This window comes from Crassostrea angulata, chromosome 4 (genome assembly GCF_025612915.1).
Source record: "Crassostrea angulata isolate pt1a10 chromosome 4, ASM2561291v2, whole genome shotgun sequence".
Taxonomy (NCBI): Eukaryota; Metazoa; Mollusca; class Bivalvia; order Ostreida; family Ostreidae; genus Magallana; species Magallana angulata.
Window position 1 is genome coordinate 19,958,276 of NC_069114.1, and position 25,978 is coordinate 19,984,253.

Below are 25,978 nucleotides of genomic sequence, written 5' to 3' on the forward strand. Positions count from 1 at the left end.
AAAAAAGAAAATTAAAACTCTATAAATCAAGAGTGATAAAAACAACAACACACAAAAAGAAATTATTATAACGCCTTACGTGACAAAAAAAAATAAGGAAAATTATTTAGTCGTGATTCCAATTTCGTATCTTCAGCAGACTTTACCTGCAGTCATATACAAAAACGACATCCTTTGCAGTTACCATATACAGATGACACCAATGTTGCATGAGCACCTCGCCGTGCAATCAGTAGCCACCGCTGATCTTGGAAATAGATCGTCTATGTTTTATTTCTTTACAAATGAATGGAAGATGTCCTCCTCTTCAGAAAGGGGATACTTTACCCCACGGGTTGAATCCTGGGGGTAGATGGGGAGATTCTCACCGAGACTAAGGCATGTTACGCACTTTGCTGATAGAATATTAATTCCTCTATAGAAAAGTTCCGTTAAACATTTTAGCATTTAGAAAGGAGACAAAAATTAGACTGCAAAACTGGAAAATGGATCTGCATGGGTCTTTGTGTGTTTCTAGTGGTGTCATCTGTTTCATTATTTTATTTCCAATTATGTTAAAAATAATTGTATACGTATCTGTTTAATATACAGTAAATTTATATACTATATAATATTTTTAATAATAACTTAACTTTACATAATTATGTATATTATTACAACGCTAATTTGTATAGTACTTAGATCGGTTTAATCGATGTTTTCGTCAGAATTCTGATGAATTATTGTACCAAAAAAATTACACAATTTATATTGTAGGTGCGTCTTTTCATAAAAGTTTACGATAGAATTTCTGTTTCTGTATATATAAATTTTGGTTTCTAAAATACACTGTACAAAATTGTTTGTCTAGATTGGTAATACCCTGCAGAAGCACATATTTCATGTTATAGGAAAATAATTTTCGGAATTTTAATGAAGTGGTGGTGACGAGCGGGCATTCTGCTTTACCCTGGCCGTGAGGGGGCAGTGTCAATTAATCTCCATCCCCAGCGGGTCGTCAGCCATTCAACAATTACCGACAAGAACCATTGTCCGCTTCCTTTATCCGTCCATGCCTCTGTTGTGGGGTATCTCCGTGGTCGGAGCTGTATTTAATAGAACGATTCTGCAGTAATTTGTCTCTATATAAATAGAGATCACGACGCCCAGGGCACAGACTTGTTCCACGTATTGCACCTGTATGGCGAAGATTTCGCTCGCAATTAGGGCGAGCGTTTCACATGTAGCTCTAATTTTTCTATATTTGGTTTGGGGTTTTTCGTTTAATGTTAGCCATCATAGGCTCTCATTAAAGTGAACTGACAGATTTTCCACGACTAGAGCAATACAATGAAACATACATACGTAAGCGCATGCGTAAAATGACGCCACTTCCTGTAAGCAACATTAAAGGTAGCTAAAAGATATAATGGGTTATAAAAAAAAGTTTTCAGTTCAGAAATATACAAATTTCAATCGATTTTATTTTATTTATGTTTTGAACCATTTTTTCAATATGGAATTGCAAATAAACGATTCATTCAAGTATCACCGTCTGAAAGTTTTAGCTCGTCCTCTCGGCGCCGAACTATCAATTAGGACTACTTTAGAATCGTGGCAACAAAGCCATTGACTTCAAAGACAGCTACAACACAATACAGCTCTTTATTGATGGAATTGACTTCCTTTATAATGGGATTTTGAAACATTTCCTGATAGTGTATCAAAAGAAAAACTAAATTAATTTCAAGAAAATATTTGTTTTTATGTGCCCTTAATTCTTTTACTATGAACTAACATTAATTTTTATTAAACTTTCCTCGGAATTTTATAGAAAAGCGTGCATATATTGTATTGGATAAATGAATGAAGAAAACCATTAATTTCAATAATTTTGACATTAGCTCGTCACGATGGAGGTAGGAGGTATACATTTAACTATTGTCCAAGCCTCTTACCCGCAGGTAGCTGTGACTTATTGCTTATGTCTGAGGGTTTTGTTGTCACAGTGCTTTAATCGTATAAGACCATTTAACAGTTTGCAGTGAATATCCCTATTATCTATTTCGACAACAATTATTACAAAAACAACAACAACAAAACACTTGTTGTTGTTGCATTATCACATTTACCAAATTAAGCAATAATCATACTATTATAAGTTTTCGATCTAATTAAAAAGTGGATTTTTTCTCTCTAAATTTTAGGTTTCAATAATTGCATCTATTCACTGCAGATAATAATTTTATAATGAAATCAAGCAGATGCATTCTTTATTTTAAACAAAAATCGTATTGACTGGAAACGAGTAAATGAAAACTCAATTTTTGAGACATGTTCAACGATTTGTTGCAAAAAATTGATACAGAAGATATAAAGGTGCACAAATTGTACTCTCACACGTTGCACAGTCAGCTGAGACACTGAACATTCGGCAGATCTATAAACTGAGCAATCTGTTTTTTTAAAAAAGACTCTTTGGTGTGTCAAAAATTGTAATAGAGTAGACATATTATCTTTAATTACATCTGTAATGAAGACTGATCTTTTTTATTCTGTTGCTTTTGGAGTGATATTCTAGAAGAAAAAAAGGTAAAATGAACTGACTACTCATACTCCAAGAGTGACAGTGCCTCTCGCGAGTATACTCAATACTTCATTCCCTTTAATGTATACAAGACCTGCTAGCTTTCCCAGGGTGCCTTTTTTAAAACCCTAGTATAAAAAATATTATGACTTTATGTGAAAAAAAGTTCTTTTGATAACATGGTGAGTTTTTCAAAGGCCCTTTAACACTTTCGATCGTGTAACACTCCCCTAAATGGTAAACTTCGCGAGGATTTTCTACTTAGAATCATGAAAGGCAATCACAAGTGGAAATTCACCACGGGAAGTAAAATAAAGAACCGTTATAGGTTATTGAAACGGAACAAAAATCTTCGTAATGCTTGGGGAGCGGAGACAATAGATTGCCTCACCAAAGCAGAAAAGTCGAACTCGACAAATGAACATGGGTGGCAAAGTAATGATGTGTTTATGTTTGCAAGTGGAGAAGTAAATTGAACCAAAAAAATGCTACAAAAAAAACATGTAAGTAAACAAAACAAGCAAATATACTTATACAAACAATTTCACAATTGCACTTGGCAAATGATGCGACATTTCAATTAATTTTGATGAATTTTCAATATTTGGCAAAGATATTGTAATAGTGTGCTGTGCATACAACAGTATTATATAACCAAATCATTATAAATTCTTATATATTATAAGACCTTTTTCAATATGAATAAGGTAATTTTTTGATAAAATGTCGCCAATATATTTGTGAAATTACTATTGACTTTGGGTGAAAAATGAGACGAAAAAGAAATCTTTTGTCAAAACTTTCAATAGAGAAAATGTTCGATTAAAATTAAAACAGAATATTAACTGTTAATTGTCTGTTTCACTTTCACAATATCGAAAATATGTCAAAAATCGCACAACCGAAGCTATATTGACATTTTGAATTAAGGATTACGTTTATTTGCACTACTCGATCTTTGGCTCAAATTTACAATTAATTGGTTCATTTAAAAGTTCTAATCATATCTTCTTAAAGATTTTTTCTATGAATATCAATAGCAGAGTCACTCTTATTAACGCGATTTAAAAAAATTGTAATTGGAAGAAATATTTGTTAAATGCGAAATTATGGCCGGGGAAAATTGATATATTTTTTCATTATTTCACTTAAATACATAACTTTAGATTGTTGTGGCATTTAAAATTAGTCAAATATTTTTTTTCAAAGTCTACCTAGTTTAAAATATGTAACTATTGCGTGTGTGTTTTTGGCAATAGTGTGAGAGGTTTTTCTTTTTAAATAACAAATCGTTCGAAACTTGCTACATAAATACTGAGAACCAACGCGTACTTTCTTATGGTCACAAATTCAACAATGAGAAAATAAAACAAGAAAAAGGTATAAAGTTGAAAAGTTTTAAATATATATATCATAGACAAAATGCTTCACACAATTTTACATTGCAACTTTAAAAATAAACTTTACACCATGCATAAGTACAGCTCACAATAATGTTGGGGAAACTACCTTAAAAAATTGCATTCAATGCTTATACGTTGAATATTTATCCACTAATTATACAGTCAATAGATGCTTGTAATTATCAGTGTTTTTTGTCGTAGAATCATGACAGAGTTCAATCACTCATAGCAAAGTTACAGACTCTGACATGAATGAGTTGTTGCTGACCATTGCAGCGGAAACGGAGGGAATTATGGGTGTTTGATGTGGCAAGTGTAAATCTAATGAGCAGGAATCAGACACAAACCATCCATGATAGAGAGCGACAGACTGTTCTTCATTGAAAAAAAATAAATATTTAATCATTAATTTTTTTTATATTTTGAATTATGAAGGAAAATAAAAGATTATTCAAGCATTATTTCATGCTAATTTGGATGCACCCTACGAAAGTGAATTTTATCTTTAATTTAGTGTATACGATTGGTACGGTTCTATATTGATAATTATCACGTACCCAAGTTTCATATTTTCATTGGTCTTTACGTCAATCTACATACGTACATTCGAAGACAAAGCGATGTTTTTTTTCTCGTGCAATCCTTGTAAATGTTATTCAAACAGAGATTAAACACTGCAACATTTCCGCATGTGTATAGATTCATGGTCATGTTTTCTCATCAATTTGTTGGTATGTTCAACAACAAAAAGGGGGATATCAAATAGAAGTTGTCAAAGAAATTACAGAAAACAAAGGGTGAGGGAGAATGTTAATCGAGAATTTATCAGCCAAATCTTCGATGCACCTGCGGATGGTCCTGCTAAAAACCCGACCGCCCACCCCGTTGCCCAGCTATGGACCTGAAAGTAAAACTGCCCCTCGTTTTATGTTCAGAAGATAAAACAGTTTTGCTGTAAAAGTTGTTGTTTCTTGCTATACATTGATCATTTCACTTCGTTCTTTTCCTTAAAAAACGGAGTCACTTTGCACACCTGCGAGTGTCTAAAACAAGCCCCAACAACGAACACTTGAACTTTGAAACATTCGTCTGCAATTGGTATGTTGCTACGGAATTGTCTTCAACATCTGGGAGACCCTGTGTGGGCAATGGGGCCCTTTCTGTGTTGTTCCTTCAGCGTGCAATCATTTTTACAGAAGACTCTAATCAGTCAACAGTTCACGCAAAAACTATTTGAAAGAACCATGGCTACTCGTATTTTTGAAGGTCAGCTATATTTCTACAGTCTTTGATAATAAATCTTGCACAAGTGGCAATTTGTCATCTCACAAGTGGCTCGCATAATGTTGATGAATTCTAACAAATTTGTCAAAATGTGTTTTCTTCTGATATACCTGTCTAAAATCGCCCTCAGATTGCTAATCTTATCGCAAGCCGTATAACACTGCTTCTTCAGCTACAATTAAAGACACATTTTGTCATTCAGATATGTCATTGTAATACCTTAGTGTGTGAAGTAGCTCAAAAAATTCCTTCGGAGAAAAACTCAACCGGGAAAGGGTGACGAGCAAGAGATATATATCTTATTTCGAGTAATTGTCATCCCCCAGAAAAAAAGGGGAAGAAAGGAGGCTTCTGAGGGTGCTCACTTCAGACACGACCGTGTTCCAATGGTACATTGAATTCACAATGATGAATGACCTCTTTAGAATGGTTTCCAATCTATTATCATATGTAACCGGACAAATTTACATGCCTTTAGGTTTTTTCTTTCTTCCCTTTTTTATCTTTCTCGAATATGTCTCTTCTTTTCTAGGGTCAGATTTAGTTCGAATGGAAATTTTTCGAGTGATTAATCTCAATATACGCTCTGCGAAAGAATTTCACTTCAAAATTCATGTTATAGGATTGTTGCATTTTTGTGGAAGGTATTGTTAGCGCATTAGTAGTTTTGTAGGTAAACAAATTACACCAAGAGGACAGCAATAGCATTTTAGCTGATGTTGGGTATAACTGTTGTTGTTCCTTATATTCTGCTCCTACTCTCTTTTTTCGACAAGTATGATTTTGTTTTCGCTTAATCTCACGTTCTCAACAAAGTCTGAGTTTATTATTTGTGAATGAACTTTACTGATGAAATGATATTCCTCCGTGTATTGCTGAAGCGTAATTCTAATCCCGCTTTTGTCCGGAAAAGTGTCCATTCAAGTTTAATAAGCCAATTAGGACTGTTGGTTGCACTCTACTACAATTTCCACCTTACCATCTTTTCACCAAAAGCGAAACTTAAAGGATAAGCCGCTCAAAATTAGTCACGTGACTTTCACATATTCGGAAAGACGTATTCATGGTTATGAAAAAGTTTCAATAATAGGAGAAAGAACTATGATGTAACAAACGTTTCGGTGGGAAAGATCTTCACGCCAATTAGACTGAGAGAGGAACACACAAATTCGAAAAACAAGTCCATTTTGTCATTTCTTGTCCAACAAAGGACAGACTGGATTAAAGCGATTTCAATGGAGTGTCAGTTTGGGTATTAAATAGGGGTCCCAGCGAGACACCAGAATTCGATGGACCCAGATACAAGATCTAGTCGATTGTTATTGTACAGCCCAGTGGGTACCTCCCCGCCTCTCTGCATGCAGTAACAATTGCAAAATTTTCTGCCAAGTGCCCCTTCGCTAAGTCGATTTGGGGCTATTTTAGAGAGAGAAGCCGCGAAAGGATTTGGGGAAGATTTGTGCCATCCCCTTATATGTATATAAAAGTACACGCGGTTAGGTGATACTAATCACCGGAAGTGTCATTTAATGCCAAAAAACCTAACCGTGTAAATACCGCATGTGAGCGGACAGTTACATCTAAACAATCAACAGATAAAGAAGATATACAAATATATAATTATATATACATTTTTTAAAATTGATTTATTACAACGTTTGACGAATGCGTTCACAACTCTACTCGTTCTTTAATTGCCTTTACCATGAAACTCTTGATTTCAGCGATATTTAATTTATATTTCTCGACAACAACAAAAAAATGAATAAAAAAAAGAAATCGTTCTCCAAAACGCGCACAAATCACGAAATATTATATTGATGTACTTTGTAGTAAAAAGAAGGAAACTGTTGAATTCAAAATTTAAAAGTATTTTTTTTTACTGAATGAAAAGCCACAGAAATTTGAAGGCAAATTTTTCTTTATGGAATGAAAATTGAATAATCCTTGTTTGCCGGCTCTGCAAACAAGCTTGCTGGGTACGCCTTCTTTCTCTGAATAACAGAAGGAGGATCAATTTAACGATTAGGAATGTTTAAGGAAAGGAAGAGTAGCTCCCGACCGACAATGCGATTCTTACGTGACTATTAGGTATTGTGTCGCCGAAGAACTTCTTTGGCAGCTCTTCTATTGGGAAAAAAAAATTCACCGGCGGGTTCCAATTGAGACGTTGATTTTTCCTTTTCAGATCAAAATAAAATATCGGTTGAATAACACGACTAAATTGAAATTCTAAAGAAAAGAATGGTGTACTTGCTGGGGAAGGTTAAATGTTGATTTGTCTGCATTCAACTCAGGTCTGTACGAATTCAAAATCTGTTGGAGTACTGCGAAGAGTATAGCCCCCCACATGTTGGGCATCCAGACACGTGTCTCAGAACTAACCAGTCAGCAAGAAACAAAATCATCATAATTTTTCAATCCAAAACTAGGTCATATTTCTATAACTGATAATTTCGAAGGTATATATTATATGATGACAAAGAATACCATAGGAAATGATGCAATGCGTATTTGGACAATATTGGAATATTGGCTTTTCAATTTATACATGATCAGTTCCATTGTATTATTTGTTTCTTCTTATTACATCCAGTGTTAGCTTCTACTCAATAATCGATTCATAAATCGGTCAGCTCTTGTCTTCTTGGATTGAAATTGTATACATTGTTTGCAGTAGGTTGAGTAACTATTGTAATTTCTGCATTCTCAATTATAAATGGCATCATTCGTATGTATGTATATCGTTTTAAATTATATAAAAAAAAAACCCCGAAAAGATAAAACAATGTATTTAAGACCTTTACAGCAAAAAAATGTTTATGGTATATATTTAATGAAATGAATGTAATTATTCGCCAACTTTATACAATATTTTATAAAATGTAATTTATTCCGTTTGTAATTAAAGCTCTGTTGAATACTCTGATGTGTGTATATTGATGATTAGTCCAATTCTTGGATAATTGGTAAATAAACATTGTGACGAAACGTTTGTATGTCGTATTGTGTTATTGTCAAGTTGTACAAATGATCGATCTATTTTTAGCAGTGTCTATGTATAGCAATAATGTTTGACTGTATAATTTGAGTTTTATAAGTAAAACGTGACATAATCAAACATAATTATTGCTTATATTCCTGAATTCCAGAATTCATTGACACGGTAAAATGTTACATATATACATATACATATACATCTATACGGCTGTGATATTAGTAGCATTAGGTGCTCTATATAGCTACAGTAAAATGAAGACTTGTCCACTAGAGGCTTGTTCCCATACTAGTATATATTTTACAGCATGCCATTTTGTCTTTTGTTGAGTCTATATACTTGTTTTTGTAGAGGTGAAGATGAATACAATTATCTTCAATAGCAGTTTTTTCCCCGCAAAACCTAAGGATTCTTTAGTTGACTATTGGGCTGATCATTCAAAAAAATCTAAGTTTCCATGACGTCGTATTTTTTTTCTGTTTAGTTTTAGTTATGAGACAAGTCCTTTGTAGGTGTGATAATTTCACCGTTTGATGCTCCATCTGTTAATATAAGCGTGATATACTGTTTAAAAATTTACCATCAGAAATTGCTGAATCACTTTGTTGATGAAATAATCATGTTATTGTAACATTATGATAAATTTGAATTGGTCTCAAATTCTATTTGAATTTGTCTCAAATTCTACAAGTATTGCAATTACCATTTGTTAACAATAATAAATAAATTGTATTAATAGTACGTAAAATAACGGTAGTTTTTTAATTCGACCTTTTCCCTGTCGTGCCCTTTCTTCAAAAACTAAAAAAAACCACACAATTTATTATTTCAAGTTTAATTGTTAAAATTAATAAAATTCAACAAGGGTTAATATAAAAGTCAACACATATGATTAATTACACATGAAATGAATAACAGTACAATAATATTATGCACATGGTATACAAAGAGAAGAACTATCGTCATATAGAGCACAAATCCCAGTAATTTTTTATCCTCCGTTTTTAAGAAAATTGCATCAGAGTTTGATGATGCATGGAGTTCAAATGATTACCGAAAGGGGTCAAGGGCATATGTTCACTTGTTTGGAGGCTATTGTTTTGACAGATCACCCACTCGTTCAGTTGGTGAGACGTCGGCAATGTTGCTGTTGGGTGGATGGGCAAAGTCGGACTAGCATTGGGTGAGTGCTTGTGGACAAGATCGGGCTCGGTGGTGAAGCAAGAACGGGCGTCCGGAATGACTTCCGGTTGTGATGAATGGTCTGAACTGGCACTAGGTGGCGTGATTAGGGAGCGAGGTTTTTCTATGGTCGGGCTCGGGATACTTTCTGATCCGATGCTTTGGTCGTCGGACTCGTAACCATCCGGAAGTGGAGACATGTTTCCATGGGCTTTCATGTGCTTCCGGAGGGAGCTGGGGTGAGTGTAGCTCTTGTCGCAGCCCCGGAACTTGCAGAGGTATGGCTTGTCGCTGGTGTGGACATGGCTGTGCTTCTTGCGGTCGGAACTGTTGGCGAATCGCCGGTCACAACCGGGAAACTCACAGGGGAAGGGCTTCTCTCCTGAAATATTAAATTAAAAATTACAAACTTCATTGATAAAATTTTATTTAAAAAAAATTCATTACACTATGTAATGAAATAATTAGTTCTCAACACTTATCATGTTTTTGTCTTCGAACGCCATATATTTCTTGCTTTTTAATAACACTTTGAACAAATAATAAATACATTATCAACGGGAATACCAATAGAAAAGTAGTTAATATTTGTGTTAATATTTTTGTTATTGTGGTTAACGATAATTGAATTATTTGCTGGTTTTCCAATACCGTCAGTAGGGATGAACTTAAAATACATTAAAACGTAAGAAGTACTAATAACATAATATTATTGTGAAAAGAATTGTTATATTTGTTATCAAGGAGAAAATTTGAATATCAACAACCAAGTATTCAATTTGTAACTGAATTCACAAATTTTTCTTTTATAAATTTATGATTCTTTGGGTTGCAAATTGAATTTTAAAAATTTAAATTCATAAAATAATGCACAAAATTTTCAATTCTAAAATTTTGTGATTTTGTCTTATGAATTTAAATTTAGAGCATATGTTAAAGATATTAATATTATTAGATAATGAATAGAAATGAATAAGTAACATACCTGTATGGGTTCTTTTGTGGATTTTGAGATTTTCGCTTCTTGCGAAAACTTTCCCACATCCAGGAAACGGACAGGGGAAGGGTTTCTCCCCTGTATGTACTCTAATATGGTTGACCAATTTATACTTGGCCTTGAATGGTCGGCCATGCCTGGCACAGTCCTGCCAGAGACAGGTGTGGTCAGCTTGTTCTGGCCCCCCAACATGGTCCACAGTCAGATGGTTCACGATTTCATGCATCGTGGAGAAAATTTTATTGCACGGTTTCTTCGGTTCGTGTTGGTCTTTGTCTACCCACAAGCACGTGTGCTCTTGCTTGATGGGCTGTCGCATGTACCGTAGGAAAGCTCCGGGCCCGTGGGACCCAATGTTCATGGAGTTAAGTCCCCCTACTGGAGGGACGTTGAACGACTGGGGTTGAGTATAGTGGTCCGCTCTCTGGGGTACCATGTGATTGTATTGCTCCATACGGGAATAAACATCGGACGGGAATCCAAATCTGTTGGACACGTGATGTCCGGAGGAAAACGGAGAGGACTCCTGGAGTCCAGGCAATAGCATATGGCTGCTTTCTGAAGGATGTGAGTGGAAGGATGCAGAGGGTGTTCCGAACATCCCCGAGTTTCCGTTGGTCTCGTGTCCGGGAATGGTGATGTGGTCGGCCCGGCGGAGAAGAAGATCCCGGGTGGCATAGCCATTGACGTGATGCGAGTGAGGCACTCCGTATCCATTAGAGGAAACGCTGTATTGATTAGAGTGTCCGTGAAGGTATGATCCGGTATCGTTCATGTGGTTTGTGGGGCTCAGTTTCAAAGTCCCGGCCCCCAGGTGCGAGCTACTCTCCAAGAACGGGTTTATCATCCTGCTGAATGATGAACTTCACAACACTAGGAGGTAATAATGTCCAAAGGTTTTTTTCTCTCTCAGAGAATTCCGGGATCCCCCTGATGACAGCGGGATCTGGGGGGAAAATCTGCTGTTCGTAAATCTCCTAGTCTGCTGAGTGGCAGGGCTAGGGTTGCTGAGAAGCAAAAGGTACGCTGCAAGTTCTCCTTGTATAATCCTGTCAAAAACTCCACAGTCGATCGGAGTTTTCAAAACAAAGATTTTTTTCAAGGTCTCGGTTCGCTTTTAGAAGTATGGAGAAGATCACTGTTGGATATCAAAATATTCAGAGTCATTTATATCTCAGCAAGATATATCAGCGACTTGTATACATAATCTTTATGCAAATATTCTGATTGGATGTGGGGAGTGGGTAATTGATATTCCGGCTACCTGATTGGTCGATGCTACTCGTTAATCGATAGGGACTTAAGTAGGCGGGGCTTATCGTGACACGTTCAGATAATGAATAAACATTTAATCCAAGCTAAGAAAAGTTCATGTCGTTGACACTCTAAATATTAATATCATTGAACATATTTATGCCAGTTAAATGAAAATAATTGTTTGTTGATTTTATTTTAAATCAGTGTTAAAATATATACACTATAATATGGTGTTTTTCCCCAGCTAATTGTTATGTTTGAAAAATATTTTTCTACCTAGATATTCTTTGAAATTAATAAAAGTTTGAATGTTACATTTTAAGAATATAGTATTATAATTTTGAAACATTGCAAGATGCATTTTTTGTTGTTTGTTTGTGAATATTAAATGTTTTCTGATTTTCAATTTTACTATATCGTGATTTTATGAAGGTATGTGTATTCTCATACCTTATAATTCGAAAACATGTATCTAGATTAATTAAGGAAGGACTGGATAATATTTGATATAAAAAAACCCCAACAAACATACGTATGTAAAATTGATAGATGAATGAATCGATGACTAGATGTTTAAATGTTTGTAAACAAATTAAAATGTATAAAAAAAAAATGATGTAAAAGCAATTGCAATGAAACCCTATCTTTAATTTATCTTTTTAAATTTGTGTATGTGATAGGAATAAACTTGACTGAAATTTATTTTATACTTTTTAATACTTTGTGTCAAAGTATTTTGCCTGCAGAATATTTTTTACATGTTTTGCTGTCGTATATTTTAAACAATATGGATTATAAGCCTCATTTTGGAAATCCGTTGCCTATATAAAGAATATGTGACATTTATAGAAATAAAATAAAAATAAAATAAAACACGTTGTCCCGCAAGCAAGAGAAGAATATAAACATACACTGTATTAATGCAAACTATGTGTTGCATATGGTCCTTTACTTTTATAATGTAATCATTTACCAAAATTAGCCATGTGGCTATGTGGTATATCATATAACATATATATTCTGTGTAGAGGCATGGTCCATTTATACCGAAAGTCAAAATGCAAAGTCTTTAAGAATTCAGGTTGCATCTCATTTGAATTTTGACATCAATTTTTCCTTTTCTTGTTTGTTTTGGTTTTTTTTTTATTAACAGAATCGAATTTTTCTTGAAAACATTCGTTACGGCAGCACACATGTTGTTCCGGACTAAGAGCGGATTCTAGTTTGACAGTAAGACAGTACACCTAATAAGTGTCAGGAACAGCGCCACCCAGCGAGCAAATAAAGCGTTATCCGATATTTCTTATCTAGCAATAATATTATTCAACTACTAATGAGATTCATTTGATAAGCAAATCAATGACACTGGTGCGAAACACTTTCATAATGGCACATACTTTGTTAATTTTCTTCTCTTTGGAATGTCAATATTTGCGTATTATCAGATTTATACAGCTTTAGTCAATATGTCTATCTTTTCTTAACGGCGTTTAAGATTAAAACTTTCTCCCTCTATCTCTAATCTTCTTACAACTGTACCACTTGTTTAAACGAAAGTGTAAACCGATAGATTAGGGGCTGACCGACGGCCGATCACCCGTCATCTTTTCTGAATGGCTCATCATTTCTAACACAAGGCGACTTAACAAAAAAATTTAATCAATCGCAAAATGAAAAAAATATCAATCCGTCTTGTGACAATCTGTCAAGATGGTATTAATATAAATTTTTTTTTTTTTGCTTTTTTTTTGGAAGGGGCCGGAATGACCACATTTAAATTGCTTTTCCCTGCGTTCACTCTCTTTTTCACGAAAACTGATAATCAGTGTATAGTGTCTCATTTTATTTTGTTAAAGAATATATAATTTTGATCGAAAAAAGGGAAGAGATTGTAGCCCTGTGGATTTGAGTGACACGCGATTCATCGAGAGGCAAAAGCAAAAAATTAACTGTTCGACTTTTACTATCCCGGCATGCAGATTTCAATAAATATTTAATGACTTTATGGACATTTTTCTGCAATCATTTGGGGGATGATTTATTAGTATGTCGATAACACCACAGGGGTGGCTTTGAAAATTAAATTAAATTATTTGCTAATATACGTTCTAGAAATTTTCTTAATCATATTTTTTTCATTCTGAAATTTTTTGACGCCAGCCAGAGGTCATATTTAAACAGACTTTTGATATATTTGACTGTTTTAATCACAAGTAGACATTTACACATTAGCCTTTGCCCCGTTGTATAACAAAAAAATCTATGAAATTGAGATTAAGACTAAAATTCTAATTTCCATTTTATCCACACCCATACTTCAAATTGAACAGACCCATAACTGATGTCAAAATGGGTGAAATATAAAAATATCGGAATTTTCTTTTTGATTCTCAACCGTCATATAAAACATCATAAGTTTAACATTAATTTTCTAAATTATGTTGCTATGCCATCATATTATATATATATTCAGTATATACACTTAATTGTATTATCATACAAATTATCAGAAAACTGTAGGAATCTGTTGACATGTCATCAATCGCTATAGTACATGTATTCTGTATATATACAACGTGTGTACAGAAGCTTGTATAATTGGATAGCGCGCCATTCGGTAGCAATATATTTCCCGCCATAAAAATGCCAGCAAGCGAGTGGTCAATGAAATATACAGCGGAAGCACGTGTCTCCAAAATATATTGTAAAATGGGGGGGAGGGAAAATACAAATATTAGAACACAGAAATTAATTTGCGAAAAATATATACATATATATTATAAATTTAAATATTCCCCCCAAAATGTGCCGTTATATGAATAGATTGATCGATAATCATTCAGTGATTGGCTTGGGTTGATACTTGATCACGGCCATAGACACTTGACAGTGTTGAACGCTAGAACACCGGTTATACCAACAAGCTGATTAATTAATCTCTTAATCATCGACATGTTTAATTGTGAACTGATAATTGGAATTTTGTGATCGATATCAGTTCATGTTTTGACAACCGTTGTTGTGAAATGAAATTGATAATAAAAAACGGGTGTTGAAATTTGAATTAATTGTCAATATTTTTTTTTTTACATCCAAATAGAAAAATCGAAAGATAAAGTTATAAACAATGTAAAGGCAAAATCGACGATCTTTACGTTATGATAGAATTAAATAAGATTTGTTACTTTTTAATTCGTACTTGTATTTTATCTATTGGCATAATTTCTAGTTGTTGATAACTACATGTAAGCTTAATTAGTATTCATATCATATGCTCTTTTTTTTTCTTCAAGAATAAAAATTACTTCGTATATATTTTAATAGTTTATTTAATCGTATATTGAATATATTAAATGGGTTTTGATCGGTTCTACATTTATGCTGAAAATATCTGTAATTTCGATAGTTAATGTACTGATGTGTTCATGATTTAATTTTGTTATCAAAGAGACAACCCTACATGTATAATGAATAGGTAATGTCAGATCACACTTCTTTTATATATCTGAATATTGTAACCTTAGTTATATATAGTAATAGGTCTATATTCTATAAAGTGATGCAAGTTTTAACAAAATAGTAATAAATGTAATAGATATGGGGAAAATTCTCATTAGATCTATATAGGATTTTTAGAAAATCGGAAAAGAAGAAATATAAAAGAAATGCATGATTATTAAGTGAAATCGCAATAATTATTGTTTGATATTTTTACTACTAGTAGATGATTCAAACACATGCCAGAATATTAAAATAAAAAACAAACAGAGTTTCATAAATGCTAAAAATTATATTGCATTAACGCGGATGGTTGTTATTTGTTATATGGATTTAAAAAAAAAAAGATACAAAAATGATGCATTACTGTAAAAATTCGACTTTAGAAATAATATAGTTGCAGTCGATTTAGAAAAATCAAACATATAATAAAATATGAACTTTATTTTCATTATGATGGGAAAGGCATTTTTATAAGGATGGGAAAGTTGATTGAAACTTCAGAAAATACAGGGGTGCAGTTACATGTAAATAAAGATATAAACTTTGCATTAAATTTGTCTGAGGTGGGGTAGGGGTTTAGGGGTGGTGTTTGTTTACGGGGAGACCGTTAGGTCTGTGTTTGTTTATTCCCCGGTAGCCAGTACACAGGAAACGGTACACCTACTGATGTATACACACACGTGTCACACCCACCCAATCCCCAGTACACAGTGGACCGTCCCAAATAACGGGCCCAACACACAGGAAGTGACTGTCAAGGGCGCGGGATTCGGAATCTCATGTAGTAATACATGGAAATTGCAGTAGAAATATCCAAAATTTGAAAATGAAAAATAAATTTAGGAAATAAAAAAAGTTTGAACTGTAAATAAATTGCTAAATTATAATTGTGTAAACTTGAACTTTGGACCTGGTTTAATTTGTTTATTTTATATAAAAAAAAAAAATTAGGATAATGAATTAACACCAAAAGACTTTCCAAAAGATCCCCAGACTTGCAAGTCAATTGAAAAAAGATGATTTATAAAAATGTTTAAAATTTTAATAAGGAATATATACAAAATATGAAATTAAAAAAAAAAAAGCTTTTGAACATTCACACCTCGTACAAATTGTTGCACTGATTATCGCATATTAGAATTCTTCGATTCATATTTTGTTATTTTGTTTTATTGCCATCAGAATGGATTCCTGTGATAAATGGGTACTAATTGAATGTGTTAATTTACAGCTGTTATTCTGTGATAAACAGCATATCTTAATATATTTATTGATTTATTTATAGTAGCCCAACACATTGAGTTTCACATGTGATATTTGTCGGGAATCACAAGAAGACTCCATGCTGTGACAATAACTGATTGTTTTTTACAGTTGTTCCATATATTATACAAGTTACAAAACTTCCAAAAAGAAAGGAATGGATTTGCATATCTTTGGGAAAGGGAGGCGATAATTTGCCATCCCTTGCTCTGATTAGCGACCTATTCAATCGGCAACGCTTTGATCGTTCAAAGCGAGACAACTTCTATAAAACAATTCATCGATAATAAAAGATAAGAGAAGAAGGCTCCACTTCTTTTATGCCGTGTGAACGTACATTTTTTTTTTTTTTGCATATAGATGACGCACATGTTATTCAAAAGTATTTTATATAAGCTGAAATGTTACTTCGATTTTTAATCTCATTTGCATCCTATTTAGCATTTTCAAACATTATACATTATGTCACGAATGTTTCATAAGTTGTTTTCTAATTCAAATGTTAAACTGTGACATTATTTTGCCTGCAATACATTTCAAATGGCTCAGAATAGTTCTGTTTAAAAAAAACCCCTAGAACCCCCCCCCCCCCAAAAAAAAATATTCCCAAAAGAATTAATACCTGCTTGTGAACAGCATTAGTATTTCATTTGATATTACATGTCAATATATGTCCTTTGTCTGAACTGTCCAGTTTCGTTACAAATGAGTGAAATATTTCTTTTGAAAAATATTTTTGTGCAGTAGATTTTGTTAAAACACAACAGAGGTTATACGCCTTGGTTAGGTGTGTTGAAATGAAAAAAAAGAAGTTTGTATCAATGCTACGGTGTTTCTTTTTATTTTCTTTTTTTTTTAAATCAGCGATAAATGTACAGTTACTGGCAGTTCACTAATACCTACATGGTTATCGAAGTATAAACACATTCTTTTAAATATATGAAAATCCCTCTGTGATTTCAAGCAGACACTTAGGGAAGTTGCCTATCTTGTTATTTTTATATGCAGCACACCGGATTACATGTAAATGTATCTGGAAACAAATTGTCGTACTGTGTCTTATCGATAATACTGAAGAAATAGTTACATGTTTATGTTCCATTTAAAGTTAATCAGAAACTTTAAAATTATGACATATTTGTCTACATGTGTATATACCAATCTAAATTTTAATGGTTTTTAATTTCCGGACTCTACATATTTTTGGAAAACTTGTAATTACTCTCTCTCTCTCTCTCTCTCTCTCTCTCTCTCTCTCTCTCTCAAATCACCCCTTTTGATATAAAAATATAGATGATTAAACTGAACCTAATTGTTGGAGTTCTTAAAGAAATCTTGTATAAATAGTTTAAAAATTTTTTACTGATAGAAAAAATTCTCAGCTGTGCTTATTTATCAACACGTGTTGAATATTCTAAAACAGACACTTATCATTGATCATTCTAATATTTGAGTAGAATTCTTTTAACTTCGAGTAATATTATAGAAATATACACACTCGTTTTGATGGGCTTCATAGTATATATAGACGAGTTATCTTTCTTTCCTTTCGCATGAAGAAACTTTTACGATAACTTTCACGGGGTGAGTTTTAAAAGTTGTTCAATTTACAAAGTACATGTGAGTATATTATACAATTATTTAATGCTTGAGCAGTCGATAGACCCGAATATTTTCCCTGAGGTTCAGGGAACAGCTCAGTATGATCTATTGCCCGAGGTCAACCGGGGGGGGGGGGGGGGGGGGGGGGGCTAGTATACCTATGAGTCAAACTTCTCAATATTACAATCTTTTCAAGGTAAATTTAAGAACAATTATGTTTGCTGTCAGAAAAAGGGGGGGGGGGCTGAACCCTCTATGATGCTATGTGTCTAATGGTTAAGTCTAACTTTGCAAAAAGAGTGGGAAGGCTAAGCCCCCCCCCCCCGGTCTTCCGACGCCTATGTAAATAGCTATCACTTTCAGTGCAAGGAACATCTTTCATTTATCAAGAGAACAGTATAAAACTCTTCATGCCTGTGATTTCTGTATAAAATATGAACCCCTTAGAACTAACGATTTTGAAACATCCACCGACATAAAATATATATTAGCCTGAAAACTTTGCGGAAAATGTCTTTGCTTTTTTTACCCCCCCCCCCCACCCCCCCCCCCAAATCGTACCCGTTCCTGACTTCTGCTAGCGCTGGTCATGATTTGAAAAATAAAATCCTAAAAACTTAAATTAAAAATTTTCATTTGAGCTTTTATGTAATTCATGTTATAATCAAATGGCCGATGAAATGGATTTTGTGTCAGAATGTAATGCTCCATCATGTTTTAGACAAAACATTTTAGAAGCTAGATTTTGTGAAGGACCAAACACCAACTTGTAAATTAATGACTATACTTTAAAACGGTTTGAGTGAAATAAATTGAATTACTTCTGGACTTCCATGCTCTGTTCGAAAATCATAATAGCCTCCAAACTTATAAAAAAGGGTTTTCGGGTAAAGTGGCCTCCCCTCCCCAATAAGTAGTATTATGTTCTGAAAAGAGGATTTCGAATACAACATACACTTTCATTATTTCCTAAATATCTTCCCTTCAAGATTCAAAAAGTTGAATGGACTTCGCCCAAGGATATTCTATCAGAAAAACCTTTCCGATACTTCTCATCTTCTGCTAGGTGAACTTAACTTTTATCTAAGATAACTAGTATTTCTTATATTAAAACTTCGAGCTCATGGTTGAGTCAATTGAATGATAACGAGACTCACGTCATTTTCAGGGTTGTTCCGAAAGCTCCCAAATAACAAAAATGTAGTCCATCGAGACCCAAAGGGTCAATTATGATCATTTCATATCATATACCAAAAAAAAAATTTGTAAACTAGACAAGAATTTAAGAATCATTAATTTTATCTTACATTGCTCCCTGGGCGTTCTAGAAGGAAATTATTTCGCAATCTTTTAATCAATTACCAAAATTTCCAAAGCACTCAGTTGTGCAACGAAGTCTTTATAAGAATCAACACAACTCAAGATAAAAAGTCAACGTGCAGTTCAAATTTAATATACAACATAAATAATAATAAAAAAGAATTAATCAAAACTCTGTGTGCAACAATGTACATGTAGGTAATGGAACAGAATCCAGCCAAATATTCTATGTACTGTACAACACAGAAACATGTTGATGTCAGAGGTGCGGGAGTGAACATGGATGTAAACAAAGCTTTGCTACACAGAACTGTCACTGTCACTCAACGCATCTCTCTCTCTCTCTCTCTCTCTCTCTCTCTCTCTCTCTCTCGCTCTCTCTGACATGTGCATGTATAATAATATCTAATTCAATATACATTTAAATAAAATATATCTGAACATATGTTAATGCAGAAAATCTACACTCGGGTCAATTGCGGTTTGGATGCATGTTCGTCAGTCTCAGCTAGACATTACATGACTTTGCATGCATATCACTACGGCCTCTGCATGCCAATGTCGGAGTCAAGACACGAAACTTTCAATACTGAGGGGACTGGAACAATATCATTTCCTCTACGCACGATTCCAAGACTATTCTATATTTCATTGGACTTTGTATAGAATATTGCGACATGATGACGACATCCGCGGGTCCTCTATACGTCATCGTAAGGTCTGTCCCTCTTGGGCGTGCTGGCACAGCACGAGAACATTGCAGTGATCAGGGTCAAGGCGGCTCCCCCGGCGGTCAGGTAGAAGGCCCAATAGAATGTACAGGTACCTGTAGGTACGAAATAAAAACCACGTGTAAATATTTCATCACCACATTATGCAAAATTCTAAAGCGCTCTGTACCCCATTACAACAGCATCAAAATACTCTTTTTTTAAAATCAGGTGGTCAGGTGTAAAGGAACTATATTTATTTAAGGAATCTTAGATTGTAAAGGTACGCGTTTTTATAGAAATATGTCAATCGTTATACGAATACACTTGTCAATAAATCGGCTTAGAATAATATTATGATTAATATTTAATTCATGGTGGAAAAGCCCTAGTTCTTCCTCACAAAAGGATAGTGCAATCAATTTTCGATCATAGGAAAGGTATTTTCAATAATAACACAATTTTTCATAGATATTGCCTCGAGTATCGTATAAAATATACTAGGTCAGATGGATTTATTGATATTTTTTCTCAAGGATTGTAATAATTCTCAAAGGATTGTCCAATTATACACGGCTGTTCATCAAAGGAAGATAATTGGTCCAGAATAGGTCGGGCCAGGCTCACCGAGGGGTCGGGTTTCAGAAACAGCAGACCGTGAGTTACGAGGTGTGGGGGCTATCTGGTCCGCCACAGACGGGCGGAAAGCGTGTCGGAAGCTGCGATTATCTCTCTGAATCTGGCGTATTATCGTCAATTGGGTTAAAGCCTGCTAGCCTTGTATCAAATTAACTTGCAAAAAGAGGATGGTGGCTGTGCAAATTACACCAATTAATGGTTTATTTTGAGATCTAGAAGTGCTGAACTTTCTTTCAAGTCCAAGTTACTGCACGAATTTGAAACTTATTCTTAATGTACAGACTTATTTATAAATCATGGCAATACACGTTTTTTTTTTTTGGATATTGTTGTATTTATCATTAGATCAGTAAGTATTCAAATTCAACAATGGTCGTCAAAAAATTAAAGCACCTGGCCCATTCAATCTAAAAATTAATTATCAAATTAAAAGAATTCAGCCATGCAATCATTTTGTGGATATTGATTTGATATTTTTATGTGGATATGCATGAAGAGACAGTATTTTTTTTTTAAATTTTGAATTAAAAAGATACTGAATAAACTCAATAAAGTGACTTATTTTAGGGAAAAGTAAAATTCATCATTTACTTCGTTTATAATTTTTTTTATTTTTTAAAAATAATAAATAAATTTTAAAAATAGTAAGAGTCCTCTCTAGAACCCCCCCCATCCCCTCGAACCGACTGCTTCTGTAAATATTCTTCATGGTAACATCGTATTCATATGGTTACGATACCAAAGTACAACCCCCCCCCCACCCTTCCCCCACCCCCACCCCCCAAAAAACAACAAAACCAACCCCAACCCCCCCCCCCCAAAAAAAAATCCCCCAAAAAACCAAAACAACACCAAGGAATGAAAGTAAAACGATGGTGTTCATTTTAAGGGGCTGTTTTAGGCTCAAATCATGTATAGTCCTTTAAAAAAAATTAATAAGGAGTTAATATTTTGGGGAGAGGTGTGTTTGGGAAGGGATAACTTACCAAATTTATAGGAGCCTGACAAATTGCCACATGCTTGCTGTACTTCCATGCTGGTCCAGCCGTGAGGGTAAATAGCAACACCTCCTCCAATCAGTAAACCTAAAAAGAACTTGTATTTTAATATAGCCAAAAATTGATAAAAGCTTTCATTTTTTTTTTTTTGTAAATATACATACATAAGAACATCAGCCACATACATGCACACGGTATAGAGTTATTGTAAGACCAAATAAATGTGTATTTTTTAACACTATTGATCTTATATTGTATGTACAATCCCAATCAAGACCTTCATTGTCAGATTAGGAAAATACCGGTATATATTAATTGGCACTTTGATTAAAGGTAAAATTGATCTAACCCTCATAAAAAAATAAGAGGACAGCTGTACGTGTATAGCTAATGTGTCTGCAATAAGCTTCTATAAATCTTACCCTTGTTATAATTGCTATACCGGTACATGTATGTGCATACCACACCGTTTGCGACGGACAAAACGGACAGAACTCAATGACTATTCAAGAAAGTATCCTGCCGTACCAGGCAAACTCGTTTTGGAATGTGTTTGTGTTGGGGGGAGGGGGAGGGGCACTATAAACGCAATTTATTTTAGAAAATAAGAAAAAACTCATTCCTTAATAATGAGTCCATCGGTTTACTTGCGACATTCAGCTCTGTCCTCAAGGTAATGGGGGGGGGGGGTATCCGAAGGATTATTGCTTTTTTGGGACAGCAATAAAATATCACCTGCGATTCCAGATCGGGCACATCTAGGTCGAGATTATTAACTGTCGTATGTTTTTAATTGCTAAGACAGGTATTTGTTTACCACAACGATTTATGACCCTAAGGTTTGGTCAGTGAGGGAAAAATGTGCTGCTCTAGAGTATGGGACCATCACCAGGCCGATGTGACGGACAGACCAACGCTTATAATTGTTGGCATTTCAGGGAACAGTATGTCCAACATTATCAAAAAGAGACATTGCAGTCAGACAGGCATTATTATTTTGCAAAAAAAAAACCAACAACCCATAAAAGACTACAAGATTGTTCTGAATGAACAATAAACAGTATTCAAGTTACTGCACTCATATGTGGGGAAATCCTGTGTACATAAATGAACATACAACTGACATGATTATTGATCCTGCAACCACCCCTCGGCAAGCCTCGCCCTCTGTCACGTTTTAATTCTTACCCTCGCCAAAATACGGCCTGTATTTCAAAACAGCAACCACCTAGCTTAATCAGTTAATTATAGGTATCATCACTTCCATATGAGTTTATTGTTTTATTGAAAATACAAAACGGCCATTGTGGCATACCGTTGAAGATGTAGAGGAATCACCTCTGGGGCTAATATATTTACCTGACTGTACACAGGTATGTACATACACAGGTATACACTTCACGCCGGGGTGACAGGAATACTCAGGTGTCGCGATCTGTTTACACCAACAAACAATCCAGGTCAATTTTACAGCACCCCCCTCATATTTATCATGACGTTACCTAAACCCTGTTTGCAAGAGCTAATACTTCCGAGATAACGTGAATGAAATTCTCAAAGCCACTGGTGCCAAAAACTTCTTTTGAGATTGATAAATCTATCAGGGGAAAAAGATGCCCCTACCATCAGGCGTGGAGATTATTCATGCACGATTTTTATATTTTGTTGCAGATTTAAGGGATTTCTTAGATGGTTTATCCATGCAATGACTCAGAGGCTAGGGTTGGTTTTTTTTTTTTATTTCCCTCACTGTTTCCATCCCTTATAATTATTGGCAGAAAAATCTCGGAATCTTTTGAGGGAGAAAAATAAATCGATAAAAAGTATGAATCACAAATAAAGCGATGACAGTCGAAGTGCTTGCTGTATATGACAAGTTTCTATCTAGTTGGTCCCTGTACACAGCTGTGACAGTGGGTTAATTTAACGTTTTAAGAAGGTCTGATTGTATATTATTGGAAAAGTACACGTATAATGCATTTGCATCTAATCATAATACAATTGCATCAATCACTGATCATCCGATCTTGCCATGCAATTTTAGTCTCAGTAGACTTTAGCTAAATGGACCATTTTTTTTTCATCCAAGCAAATGGGCTTCGCATCCCCTTTCTTTATTGCCAGACTATTAATCCACTGATCTTGTTTTGTATCCCCGTTTTTAAAAACCCGTCTTGAATTTAAGAAATCAAAGGAAAAAATTTCAATTACCAGTGAAAACTTACTACACATTCATACTTACCCGAACACATTTGTAACACTCCGGCAATTCTGGCTATGAAAGGCGATATAATCCCTCTAATACAGATCGCCAGAATAGCAATTAAAGCAATGAGGACGGCTAGTCCACATCCCGTCCCCACGGCAATAGTGGCCACCTGCCACCACAGACTCGGAATGTCCGTGAAGCTCGAATAGCGTCCACACTGCTCCACCATTTCAAACTCATCGTTAAAAGTCCTTCTTGGGTAGTTGCAGCGTCTGAATACACCAAAATACACCGGTATCCCATTGAGCTGTCCCTGCAGCCAATATGGCATGTAAAATCCGAAACTGGCCCCCACCGCGGCCAGGAGGGACAGTAGGGCCCAGAATACCCCGACCCCCGAGAGTCTGGTCATTGCTGCTGGTTGTCTGCGCGCGCGCTGTATCAGCTCCGTCTTCCACGAACTGTTGTCGTTTAGTCCCGTCCGTATCATCGGCAGCACGCTATGTAGTAATCGGGATTCCTCCACCGCATTCAATTTTATTGAGGTTCATTCATGGTTGCGCTTCGTCTGTGGGTCCGTTTTATTGTTAATATAGAACATTATCCCCCAATTTGTATCAGAATGTATATATATCGGCGCGCAGATATAGCCGAGAAAGCTCACGGCTGGGACCGTTATTATATTTAGTCCCGGTATTTATTATGTCGATCAGTCCTCGCGATATACGGACTGTGGTTTTTTTGCAACAAAAGATTCCGTGTCAAAGTCTTTGGTCCCACTGTGGAAATGTCAAGTTTAACTCCGGTAAATCTTCGCAATTTTCTTCCGTTTCACCAGACGGCTGGCGAGAATGAATGAATGAATGAAATCTGTTGAATACTTTTTTTTTCTTATTAACAAATCGATTGAGGTTTTTAAAAACAGGTTGAGCAAACAATCAGGAACAGATCTTGTGAAGAGGTTCGTTCAGCTAGAACGTAAATAATGTCCATTATCCCAACACAATTGTTCCGTAACAAGCTAGGTATGAATTAAGGAGAGAGAAAAAAAAATACCCGGAGTAATATATTATGTATTGCCCAGATATCCGAAAGCATGTTTAGGATTTATGCCGATTTAAAGACCGCGGTTGATAACTCTTGACCCATATTGAACAAAATCTGATACTCTTGTCTTGATTGTATCTGACAGGAAACTAGAATATACACCGAGGCATCCAGAAACAAAGGCGCGTTTAGTTCCTACCGTCACGAATCCGGGCGCGCTCGATGTCTGCCTTCTCTCACTTGTCTGTAAACCTTTTAGAGGGTATTGTGTGGAAAATTTTAAAAAGTGACAACATAGATATGAAAAAAAAAACTTTAAAAATACAAATACCTTTAATTGATTGGGTATTTCCGGACACAAGCATCATGCAGAGAGAGAGAGAGAGAGAGAGAGAGAGAGAGAGAGAAAGAGTTATAATGATCACTTGACACTTGATTAAGAAAACAGAAAAGTATTTCTATTCAAACGTTCTGTTTAGGATTCGATAGTTCCATAACCGCTTTAATTCTCTCTCTCTCTCTCTCTCTCTCTCTCTCTCTCTCTCTCTCTCTCTCTCTCTCTCTCTCTCTTGCCTCCTTCTTTCCTTGTATCAACAAACCTCAAAGACAAACGTTCCAATGCTTGAATCTCACCTATACCGTACACTTGACATCCGTACCATTTAGAATTTTCACCGAATTATCTTATCAGTTTTATCCAATACAAAGTTAATTAAAAATTGATTGACAACTTAAAGATAGTGTTTAATTTATAGAGTACAACGCTTTTTAAGCGGGGTCTAAATACTTTTCCAAATCATGCGTCAAAAAGTCCAAAGATTATCATATCCATTGAACTTGAAAATCTTTTTCATTAATGAAATGAATATCATGTTTAAAGTTTTAAAAAAAATCATAAAAAATAAATAATCGTTCCGTATAGTTTTCTAAATATCTATTTCTAGCACCTAAATTTTCACATAATTTTTATAATAAAAAAATTCTAATAGAAACCCAGTCTTC

The 25,978-nt window shown here is 34.7% G+C and overlaps 2 protein-coding genes across 2 annotated transcripts; both read right to left on the reverse strand.

The window, feature by feature from the left end:
• Positions 1 to 9,078: 9,078 nt before the first annotated feature.
• LOC128180909 (zinc finger protein ZIC 4-like) lies at positions 9,079 to 11,598 on the reverse strand. The gene is made up of 2 exons (XM_052849101.1): positions 10,419 to 11,598; positions 9,079 to 9,815 (listed from the first exon to the last, which is right to left on the reverse strand). The coding sequence occupies exons 1-2, from the start codon at positions 11,275 to 11,277 to the stop codon at positions 9,256 to 9,258; spliced, it is 1,419 nt and encodes a 472-aa protein (XP_052705061.1). The 5' UTR covers positions 11,278 to 11,598; the 3' UTR covers positions 9,079 to 9,255.
• Positions 11,599 to 19,477: 7,879 nt separating this feature from the next.
• Positions 19,478 to 24,910, reverse strand: LOC128182509 (LHFPL tetraspan subfamily member 6 protein-like). The gene is made up of 3 exons (XM_052851152.1): positions 23,963 to 24,910; positions 21,709 to 21,807; positions 19,478 to 20,199 (listed from the first exon to the last, which is right to left on the reverse strand). Exons 1-3 carry the CDS (start codon positions 24,417 to 24,419, stop codon positions 20,075 to 20,077), a joined length of 681 nt encoding a protein of 226 aa, XP_052707112.1. The 5' UTR covers positions 24,420 to 24,910; the 3' UTR covers positions 19,478 to 20,074.
• Positions 24,911 to 25,978: the final 1,068 nt, after the last annotated feature.

Coding starts and splice junctions, on each gene's coding strand:
- LOC128182509 (XM_052851152.1), bottom strand. CDS start 24,419: ATGATACGGACGGGACTAAACGACAACAGTTCGTGGAAGACGGAGCTG. Junction 21,808..23,962: donor AGTGTTACAAATGTGTTCGG/GTAAGTATGAAT, acceptor AGTTCTTTTTAG/GTTTACTGATTGGAGGAGGT. Junction 20,200..21,708: donor GTCAGGCTCCTATAAATTTG/GTAAGTTATCCC, acceptor TCGTACCTACAG/GTACCTGTACATTCTATTGG.
- LOC128180909 (XM_052849101.1), bottom strand. CDS start 11,277: ATGATAAACCCGTTCTTGGAGAGTAGCTCGCACCTGGGGGCCGGGACT. Junction 9,816..10,418: donor CCACAAAAGAACCCATACAG/GTATGTTACTTA, acceptor TTAATATTTCAG/GAGAGAAGCCCTTCCCCTGT.